The 11,004-nt window shown below is 50.2% G+C and overlaps 2 protein-coding genes across 3 annotated transcripts; both read right to left on the bottom strand.

Moving 5' to 3' along the window:
* Nucleotides 1–3,994: 3,994 nt before the first annotated feature.
* LOC102936765 (zinc finger protein 850) lies at nucleotides 3,995–6,147 on the bottom strand (the record flags this gene model as incomplete). Its single annotated transcript, XM_043528221.1, has 1 exon — nucleotides 3,995–6,147. A coding segment is annotated over one exon (1,959 nt), but the record flags the coding sequence as incomplete, so codon positions are not given.
* On the bottom strand, nucleotides 6,144–9,473 carry LOC122461340 (zinc finger protein 251-like). Of its 2 annotated transcripts, none has more exons than XM_043528322.1 (4): nucleotides 8,842–9,469; nucleotides 7,177–7,303; nucleotides 6,457–6,570; nucleotides 6,144–6,166 (listed from the first exon to the last, which is right to left on the bottom strand). In XM_043528322.1, the coding sequence occupies exons 1-4, from the start codon at nucleotides 8,863–8,865 to the stop codon at nucleotides 6,159–6,161; spliced, it is 273 nt and encodes a 90-aa protein (XP_043384257.1). In that variant the 5' UTR covers nucleotides 8,866–9,469; the 3' UTR covers nucleotides 6,144–6,158. The 2 variants fall into 2 exon arrangements, with proteins under 2 accessions (XP_043384257.1, XP_043384256.1); XM_043528321.1 differs by lacking the exon at nucleotides 6,144–6,166 and adding an exon at nucleotides 6,190–6,357 and having other exon boundaries at nucleotides 8,842–9,473.
* Between the last annotated feature and the right edge of the window lie 1,531 nt (nucleotides 9,474–11,004).

Genomic DNA, 11,004 nt, shown 5'->3' on the forward strand with positions numbered 1-11,004 from the left:
AAAATCGAACGCATTTTCTAGCTCAATTACTTACAAACTCTATAGGAGTTGGATTGCTTGCTTCCTTGATCTGTCTCCAGCAGAGGCATCACACAGACAAAAAAGCCTTCTCCCTCTCAGATTTGAAAGTATCTTCTCCCCTTATTGTTTTTTCTTGGTCAGGTGCCAGCCAGGTTACTTAAGCTTTTTAACCCTTACAGGTAAGGAGGAATTCTAGGCTACCCTTAGCTGTATGGTTATGACAGTCCTTCTCTTCATCTCCATGGCAGGGGGATCCCGGCTGGGAGGGGAAGGAAGAGGGGGGAACTTCAGCCAGGCACAGGGAGCCTCTGGAGAAGTTTCTCTCTCTCCCTTCTCCCACCTGTGGCCCATCAGCTCAGCAGCCAGGGCTGCAGCAGGGAGGAAGGGCTGATCGGGGCTTCTACTCCTTTGTCTGTGGTTTGTTAGGCCAGGCAGAGCCAGAGGGTCACTGACCAGCTGATGCTCGGCTGCTGCTGGATCCTTACCCGAGTGATGGGCAGCTGGGTCCTTGGGAGCCAAATGCCCCTGATGTGTGTGGGAATGAGGAAATGGAGGCGTCTCTGATGCCCACTGTGGGGTTACTTTCTTTTGGAGCATTTTCCACACTGAGAACATCTCAGAGGTTACTTCCCTGTGCAGATTTGCAGATGCCTGATACTCCGGGAGCAGCACGCTGAACTTGATCAATTAGGACAAACTGCAAAGCATGGGGCAGACAATCCCCCGAACTGGTGGATATTCCAATACTTAGATTCACCAAACCAGCAACAAAACACCTTCTATGCCTATCTTACTGGTTACCCAGAAGCCAAAACACAGTTCCCTGAAAGCACAGGTAGTCAATTCTTTTTTTCAAGGTCAAAATTTCCTTGTCAAGCTATAGACAAAGTCCACACTCCAGAGAAGAAAATAATAAAGAAACCACAACAGTAATGATAATAGATAAATAAAAACATTTCAGGGTTCCATTTGAAAGCACCTGGTTGTCTAGATTTGGCCCATGTCTGCCTATTGACTACCCCTGCATTAAAGACACCCAGCCTTGGGCTCCCGCCCAGACAGCCCAGTTAAATATAATGCGGATTACTGAAAATCTTGTTCATCATCTAAAAAGTTCAGCCAACCCCAAACGATTGGATATATTACCCAAGAAGTTAAGGAATACTTCAGTTCTTACCCAAATACATGCTTACAGCCAATTCTTATTAACTAAAGTAACACTTATTAAAAGAAGAAAAGAGAGAGTCTTGATCATTATACACACAGACATGAATAGAGTCCTTAGGGCAGTTTCACAGCAGAGATGGTGCTTTAGAATTGAAGGGTCCTTTTTCGCATCATTTCATCAGGTTCTTGTCCAGATGTGGGCAAACCTTGGCCCGCGGGACAATCCTGCCAGGCCCCCAAGCTCCCGGCCGGGGAAGTAGCCCCCGGCCCCTCTCCTGCAGCCCCGCTCCCTCACAGCAACAGCGCGCCCCGCGGGCAGCGAGCTCCTGCTGCTTTGAGCGCCATGGTAATGGAGCAATGGTGGGGGCAACAGACGTTCGGAGGGGGCGGTCAGGGGACAGGGAACGGTTGGATGGGGTGGAGGTTCTGGGGTGGGGCGGTCAGGGGTCGAGGAATGGGGGGGTTGGATAGGCATGGGAGTCCCAGGGGGCCTGTCAGGGGGTGGAGGTGTGGATAGGAATCAGGGTAGTCTGGGGACAGGGAGCGGGGGGGGGGGGTTGGATAGGGGGTGGGGTCCCGGGGGGCTTGTCAGGGGGTGCGGTTGTGGATAGGGCTCGGGGGGGGGGGGGGAGTCAGGGGACAGGGAGCAGGGGGGTTGCATAGGGGGTGAGGTCCGGGGGAGGGCGGTTTGGGGCAGGGGTCCTGGAACAGGGTGGTCAGGGGACAAGGAGCAGGGTGGGGTGGATGGGTCGGGGGTTCTGAGGCCGGCAGTCAGGGGGCGGGAAGTGGGAAGGGGCGGATGCCAGGCTGTTTGGGGGGCACAGCCTTCCCTACCCAGCCATCGATACAGTTTGACACCGCAGATGAAAAAGTTTGCCCACCCCCGTTCTAGTCTAATGTCAAAATCAGGGCAGTTCACTATCAGGGCAGTCCAGATGGGACTGGAGATCTCAGTCTTATGACTCAAGCTACTCCCAAATAAAGCTTAAGAAGATCTGAGAGAAAAGGATCAGGTCCCAAGAGTTTTTATACAGATTTTTGCAGCCTCTCGATGGCACGCAGTCCTGGGGTGAAAAATAGGCTTTTGAAATAACCTTGAATTTCCTCAGCATCACCGGCAATTAACTACAGGGATTAACAGAAGGTGATTATCCATTAAGCAGATCATGGACTGTTTACCACAAACTTTAGAGAGACATGCAGACAAGGACATTATTACACCTAACTTTTATCTAAATGTTAATAGTTCCTTTTGATCTCCACGTTAACAGAATACAGCCCTAGAGAGGAACTGTCTGATTACATTGTTAACCTCTAACAAGACCTAGGTAAACAGAGACTACTACGGTTACCATCTTCCAATTCTTTAGGAATACAAGTTTACATTTCAAAGCTCAAGCCTATAGAACATGCAATGGCCCTAAATACCATTTACAGACTTAGGGTATGTCTACACTACGAAATTAGGTCGAATTTATAGAAGTAGGTTTTTTAGAAATCAGTTTTATATATTCGAGTGTGTGTGTCCCCACAGAAAATGCTCTAAGTGCATTAAGTGCATTAACTCAGCGGAGTGCTTCCACAGTACCGAGGCTAGAGTCGACTTCCGGAGCGTTGCACTGTGGGTAGCTATCCCACAGTTCCCGCAGTCTCCGCTGCCCATTGGAATTCTGGGTTGAGATCCCAATGCCTGTTGGGGCTAAAACATTGTCGCGGGTGGTTCTGGGTACATATCGTCAGGCCCCCGTTCCCTCCCTCCCTCCGTGAAAGCAGAATCAGACAATCGTTTCGCGCCTTTTTTCCTGAGTTACCTGTGCAGACGCCATACCATGGCAAGCATGGAGCCCGCTCAGGTAACCGTCACCGTATGTCTCCTGGGTGCTGGCAGACACGGTACTGCATTGCTACACAGCAGCAGCAACCCATTGCCTTGTGGCAGCAGACAGTGCAATAGGACTGGTAGCCGTCATCGTCATGTCTGAGGTGCTCCTGGTCGCCTGTGTGAGGTCGATCAGTAGCGCCTGGGCAGACATGGGCGCAGCGACTAAATTTGGAGTGACTTGATCAAGTCATTCTCTTTAGTCCTGCCGTCAGTCCTATTGAACCATCTTATGGTGAGCAGGCAGGTGATACGGATTGCTAGCAGTCCTAGTGCATCATCTTCTGCCGGGCAGGCAAGAGATGAGGATGGCTAGCAGTCCTATTGTACCATCTTCTGCCGAGCAGCCATGAGATGTGGATGGCATGCAGTCCTTCTGCACCGTCTGCTGCCAGCCAAAGATGTAAAAGATAGATGGAGTGGTTCAAAACAAGAAATAACCAGATTTGTTTTGTACTCATTTGCAAACCCCCTCCCCCCCGGCCCCCGTCTAGGAGACTCATTCCTCTAGGTCACACTGCAGTCACTCACAGAGAAGGTGCAGTGAGATAAATCTAGCCATGTATCAATCAGAGGCCAGACTAACCTCCTTGTTCCAATAAGAACAATAACTTAGGTGCACCATTTCTTATTGGAACCCTCCGTGAAGTCCTGCCTGAAATACTCCTTGATGTCAAGCCACCCCCTTTGTTGATTTTAGCTCCCTGTAAGCCAACCCTGTAAGCCGTGTTGTCAGTTGCCCCTCCCTGTGTCAGAGCAACGGCAAACAATCGTGCATCTGAGTTGAGAGTGCTGTCCAGAGCAGTCACAATGGAGCACTCTGGGATAGCTCCCGGAGGCCAATACCGTCGAATTGTGTCCACAGTACCCCAAATTTGACCCGGCAAGGCCGATTTAAGCGCTAATCCACTTGTCAGGGGTGGAGTAAGGAAATCGATTTTAAGAGCCCTTTAAGTTGAAATAAAGGGCTTCATCGTGTGGACAGCTGCAGGTTTACATCGATTTAATGCTGCTAAATTCGACCTAAAGTCCTAGTGTAGACCAGGGCTTAGAAGCATGTCTCGAAAGGCTGAATCTAGATCAATTAGCCTGCAAGTTGCTTCACTCTTTCTGGCCATGGGTCACAGAAGTTTAAATGCTGTGTGGATTCTACCATGTTTAAAGAGGTGTGATCTCCCGTGGATTCTCCCATGTTTAATGAGGTGTGATCTCAGTGTGAAACTTTTCCCACAGTCCAAGCACTTATAGGGTCTCTCTCCCGTGTGGATTCTCTGATGTCTTATAAGGTCTGATCTCAACGTGAAACTTTTGCCACAGTCCAAGCACTTATGGGGTCTCTCTCCCGTGTGGATTCTCCGATGTTTAAAGAGGCCTGACCTCCATATGAAACTTTTCCCACAGTCTAAGCACTTATGGGGTCTCTCTCCCGTGTGGATTCTCTGATGTCTTACAAGGTCTGATCTCAATGTGAAACTTTTCCCACAGTCCAAGCACTTATGGGGTCTCTCTCCTGTGTGGATTCTCTGATGTTTAAAGAGGCCTGACCGCCATATGAAACTCTTCCCACAGTCTAAGCACTTATGGGGTCTCCCTCCTGTGTGGATTCTCCCATGTTTAACAAGGCCTGATTTATCCTTGAAACTTTTCCCACAGTCCAAGCACTTATGGGGTCTCTCTCCTGTGTGGGTTCTCTGATGTGTAACAAGGACTGATTTCTGTGTGAAACTTTTCCCACAGTTTAAGCACTTATGGGGTCTCTCGCCTGTGTGGATTCTCTGATGTCGTATAAGGTCTGACTTCCAAAGGAAACCATTTCCGCAGTAGAGGCATTTATAAGGTCTCTCTCCTGTGTGGGTTGCCTGATGTGAAAAAAGGGCAGATCTCTGTATGAAGCTTTTCCCACAGTCCAAGCACTTATGGGGTTTCTCTCCTGTGTGGGTTCTCTGATGTGAAACAAGGGCAGATCTCCATGTGAAACTTTTCCCACAGTGTAAACACTTATAGGGAACCTCTCCTGTGTGGACTGCCTGATGTGAAACAAGGGCAGATCTCTGTATGAAACTTTTCCCACAGTCCAAGCACTTATGGGGTCTCTCTCCTGTGTGGATTGCCTGATGTGAAACAAGGGAAGATCTCTGTATGAAACTTTTCCCACAGTCCAAGCACTTATGGGGTCTCTCTCCTGTGTGGATTCTCCCATGTTTAACAAGGCCTGATTTCTCCGTGAAACTTTTCCCACAGTCCAAGCACTTATGGGGTCTCTCTCCTGTGTGGATTCTCTGATGTGTAACAAGGCCTGTTTTGTGTGCAAAACTTTTCCCACAGTCTAAGCACTTATGGGGGCTCTCTCCTGTGTGGGTTCTCTGATGTGTAACAAGGCCTGTTTTCTGTGTGAAACTTTTCCCACAGTCCAAGCACTTATGGGGTCTCTCTCCTGTGTGGATTCTCTGATGTGTAATAAGGCCTGATTTCTGTGTGAAACTTTTCCCACAGTCTGAGCACTTATGTGGTCTCTCTCCTGTGTGGATTCTCCGATGTGTAACAAGGCCTGATTTCTGTGTGAAACTTTTCCCACAGTCTAAGCACTTATGGGGTCTCTCTCCTGTGTGGATTCTCCCATGTGTAACAAGGCCTGATTTCTGTGTGAAACTTTTCCCACAGTCTAAGCACATATGGGGTCTCTCTCCTGTGTGGGTTCTCTGATGTCTCATTAGTGCTGACTTTGAGTAGAAAGATTTCCAGCACTTGAGGCACTGAGAGGGTTTCTCGCCTGTGTGGCTTCTCCCATGGTTATTCAGGTCTGAGCAATTACTGAAGCTTTCGCCACGGTCCAAGCATTGAAGGGGTTTCTCTCCAGTGTGGATGCTCTGATGTGTCACAAGGTGTGAGCTCAGAATGAATCCTTTCCCATAGTCGAGGCACCAATAGGGTTTCTCTTCATTGGGATTTCTCTGCTGGGCTGTGGGATCCTTGTGTCCTCCACCACCTATAATAGATTCATCAACTTCCCCAGGAACGTCCTCATGATTCCCATCCTCACTCTCACTCACTCTCTTAGCACCTGCTGGGAGAGAGACAATCTAGACAGGAGTCATCGTGCTGGGGAGAAAGAGGAATAGCACAGAGGGAAAACCCAATACACTAAAGTTGTGAAGAATCAGCAATTGCATTTTGACTCCACATCCCACCCAAACACTCACAGGGAAGGAAAGTTGGGAAGGAAGCTCCAGCAGCTCACAGGGTGGGTGGAATGGCGTGAGCGATATCTGCTGACTACGGCCCTGCCCTGGCTGAGATGAGGAAGAACAGAGGGCGCTTACTCACACCACACATTTGGGATTCTCAACTTTTTCCTTCATTCACCACATGGTTTCTGTGTCAGTCCTCACCTGTGCGGGTGCCTCTCGGGATCTCTCTTTCCTCACAGGCCTGGAGATCCGGGACCCACAACTCTTCCCCTCGTTCCATCTGGGTGATCAGCTCAGGTTTGGGAATGGGAAACCCTGCGCAGGGGGTGAAATCAGACCAGATCAGGGTGCATGGAGGATTGAGAGAGTCTGTCACAAAGGGCATTCCATGTCCCGGTGCTGTGCTGGGGGAACGTGGAATCCAAGGGGACGGGAACATGGTCACTGAGCCCCCTTGGGAGAGGCAGACATCTGGGGAGGTGAGGGGAATTGTCACGCCCTCACTAGGAGTTTGCAGGATCTGTGCATTCTGCGGACCCTGCTGACGAACACACAGCTCTAGAGTTAAACCCCTGCCTCCTTCTAAACCTGCAGAACCCAGAGCCCTCCCCATGGCGAGAGCTAGACCCACGGAGGGAGGAGAACAGAGATGCTGTGTGTGAATGAGAAATAACAGACAGGACACTTCATGAGTTCTGCCCCACTGAAAGCTGGAGGTGGGTGGGAATGGTTTCGCGTGTCCATTAGGTTTTGACACTGTGGTCCCATTGGAGAGGGTACAGAGATGCAAGTCTCTCTCGCCGCAGCTGTGGACTATGGGACAAATTCTCCTCCAATCTAACTGACCAGGGAAGAACGTAACCAGAGTCAGAAATGCAGGCCCTACACTTTCTAATAACCGAGGGGACGGGAATCGCTTACCCAGGGAGGTCACCGTCTCGTAGTTATCCTGCATGACGTCCCTGTAGAGGGCTCTCTGACCGGGGTCCAGCAGAGCCCCCTGCCCCTGGGTGAAATACACAGCCACCTCCTCGAAGGTCACCGGCATCTGGAATAACAAGAGTCCCCCACTCAGCACCTGCTGCTCCAGCCACAAACCCACTAGTCACGGGAAAGGAAGAAAAAAAAAAAAAAAAAAAAAAAAGCTCTGGGAGGGCCAGAGAAGCAGAATCCCTCTCCCACCCTGCAGCAGCCATGTGGCTTCAGGGGGTGGGGAGAATGCGAGAGCTCCTTGTCCCCCCAGCACACAGAACAGGGCAGGGTCTTCTCATTTCCCACCCGCCTGCCAGCCACAGGCAGATACGGGAAGCAGAGCTCTGAGCCGGGGACAGGGACAGGAATCCCGACAGCTTCCCTTCGTATTTCACAGCAGCCTCTGGCCAGTGGGGTCAGGCTCCAGCACTGGGAGTCTGGATAATGTTCGAAGCCCTGTTTCCTGTTTCATAAATGAGGAAAGTTCCCCTGCTGCCAATGGGCCTATTCAGAAAAGCAGCAGGTGTGAGGATGGAGACATGCAGGCCTGGCTGTAAAGGCCGAAACGCTAAGAATTTAGGTGTATTCTTATCACTTGGCTAGTTCTAGCGGTGTAAAAGAAAGAATCAAAATCACTGTCTGCGGGTGGAAGGGCCTTCTCTTACTGTGACAGTCTGAGGCCCTGTGCTTAGGCTAAGGCCTTTGGCTAAGCAGCAGAGGCAGCCATAAGCCGGGAAGCGACCGGTCACATCCTCACATTCCAACCTAGTCACATTGAAATAAGGTGCTATTGAGCTGTTAGGAATACAGTCCTCTCCTGATAGTGCCCATCGCCTCCAGAGAAAGGGAAGTGCCTAGAAAATGTAAAAGGAAACTTAGTTTGATAGCATCCTGTCTGGCAAGAACTCACTTATCAATAGCTGGGATGTGAAATCCTCACTTCTGTATTGTTTTGTCATTATAGTTCCCACTCTGCTTTTGTTTATTTGCATGGTCTCTGTCTGGTTCTGTGATTGTTCCTGTCTGCTGTATAATTAACTTTGCTGGGTGTAAACTAAGGTGGCGCGATATAATTGGTTACATAATCATGTTACAATATGTTAGGATCGGTTAGTTAAATTTCAGGAAAATGATTGGTTAAGGTATAGCTAAGCAGAACTCAAGTTTTACTATCTAGTCTGCAGCCAATCAGGAAGTGAGTGTGTGGGGGGGGTGGGGAAATGGGAACAGGGAATGGGGGTGGGGAAACTGGAATCATGTTTTGCTAAGGGGAGAAATGGCAACAGGGAATGGGGGTGGGGAAATTGGAATCATGTTTGGCTAAGGGCAGGAATGGGAACAGGGACACAGGTAAGGCTCTGTGGTGTCAGAGCTGGGAAGGGGGACACTAAGGAAGGAAACTGGAATCATGCTTGCTGGAAGTTCACCCCAATAATCATCAAATCGTTTGCACCTTTGGACTTCGGGTATTGTGGCTCTCTGTTCATGCGAGAAGGACCAGGGAAGTAAGTGGGTGAAGGAATAAGCCCCCTAACAGCAGGTTTATCACACCCTGTTTCCTCCCTGCCTCTCCCTTTCTCCCCTCCCCCCAGCAGCTCCCTTAAAATCCCCTACCTGAGCTGGCTCCATCACAGCCATTTCCCTTCCCTTTCTCCTGGAAGATGGGTTGATCTGGAGCGAAATCTGGACGTGATTCCTCAGCCTGTCGGGGTGAGAGGGGCGATGGGGGAGGTTTCAGAAGGGGCTTGAGTCCATTTCGCACCCCGATTCCCCCCCAGGCTCTTTCCCTTGAGTCAGACGCTCTGGACTTTGCCATGCTGGGAAGAAACCCAGTTAGGTTATTACCACCCAGGCCAGCCCCCTCCCAGCAGAACTGAACCCACCGGGACACTTTGAAACTCTCCCTGTAACAGTGTCTCTGAGCCAAATGCTGCAAAAAGAGCAGAACCAGAGAAGCCACTTTTGGGGATTCCCTCTGACACTGTCCCCAAAGGCAGCACCTGTCCCTCCACTCTACAAGCAGTGCAGCGATTCCAGGCAGTCAGCAACTGGCTTTTCCTCTCTCAGCTCCTCTCCTTGTGCCCAGGAGAGTCAGTCTGCCCGGGATAATGCAGGGAATGGATCTGGGCAGGTCTGGGAACTTCTCTTCCTGCTGCTCCTTCCAGTCTCTCCACTCTCCCTTTTTATCATCTTCCCTCTCCCTGGAGAACTGGTGACTGCTTCACTGACGTGGGCCTTTGCTCTCCTTAGGGAGATCAGCCACTGACACTGCTTACAGGGGTTTGAACCGTAGCAGTATCCATGAGGACAGCAGCTCTGGGACTCACAGACACACGGGGAGCCCCTCCCTCCTGTACTTCAAACTCGCCAGCAGGTCCCTGAAAGGGGCCCTTTGTGCAGAGTCACTTTCCTGCCATGTGGAGGAGCAGAAACTGCTCCCTGTAGGAATTTGCCACTTAGGGTGCACTGAGCAGGCTGACGTGAACTGAGCACACTCAGTAACATCTGCTGAAGTCACTGCCCTTCACCCTGCCCTTATTACCCATAAGATTCTGCAGACTGTTTTTACAGGGGTTAAAAAGGAGGAAAGGGGGCAAATCGGAGGAGGGAGGTGTTGGCCAGATTCTGAGCAGGGGGCAAAAATTCATTGGTCAGGGGGGTCAAGCAGCTGGAAGTAGGGTTAGGATAGGGGCTGAAGGGCAAAATCAGGGATGGGGGGGAAGGAGCTGGGGTTAAGCCCAGGGGTAAGGCGCTGCCAGAAGGTAACAGAGGGTAAAACCCTGGCAGAGGCAGGGGCAGACGGGGTAAGAGTTACCCCGGTGGACTGAGACACCAGTGTTTCCAAAAATAGGGTGTGGGGGAGGGAGAGGGTCTTTTTTATTTCTCCTCTCACAGACAGCTCCTGTCAGCATGGGCTTCCCAGGGCTGGGTTCTTAAAGGCATCCCAATGACTAGCCACTAGAGCTCCTCTCTGTCTGATGTAACCTACTAAGGTGCTGCAGGAGACTTAATTCAGTGAAACAGGGACTTCCCTCTCCCCCCCGCCCCATCCTTTCCCCGCCCCGCAGTGATCAACCTGTTACCCGCAGTGTTGCCAATTTAGTCATTGATTGGAAATTGGAATAGAAATTGAAACATTAATGCACACTTTAAAATACACATACAGTGTATGATCAAATACTTGTACCTGAAAGTATAATAGGTTTGAAAAGTCTGAACAAAGACTGGCTTCCTCACACAGCCGTTGCTTTTTCTGACAACGTCGGCACATTGGTTTCGGCGATGTTGGCCAACCTTATCATTTAAAATGATGATTTGTAAGCAAGGTGTGAATGAGCTCTCCCCTGACAGCTCGTGATGAGCCAGGTGTAGGGGGAAGGCTTCAGGACCAGACTGTATTTACATGAACTCACCTACTCTGCCGAGGTATCCAGCAGACAGAGCTCTGAGGCCCAAGTGATCGATTTTGGCTGGTGTCGGGAGTTTCTGTACTAAACATTTTTATTATATTATAATTAATTTTTGCACAAGAACTTAAGATCGGCCAGACTGGGTCAGACCAAGGGTCCATCTAGCCCAGTACTCGGTCTTCTGACAGTGGCCAAGGCCAGAGGCTTCAAACGGAATGAACAGAACAAGCAATTATTGAGTGACCATCCCCTGCCGTCCACTCCCAATTTCTGGAAAACAAGAGGCTCTCAGAGCGTGGGGTTGCATCCTGCCCATCCTGGCTAATAGCCATTGATGGACACATCCTCCATGAACTGATCTCGGTCT

The sequence above is a fragment of the Chelonia mydas genome, chromosome 14, assembly GCF_015237465.2.
Source record: "Chelonia mydas isolate rCheMyd1 chromosome 14, rCheMyd1.pri.v2, whole genome shotgun sequence".
NCBI classification, from domain to species: domain Eukaryota; kingdom Metazoa; phylum Chordata; order Testudines; family Cheloniidae; genus Chelonia; species Chelonia mydas.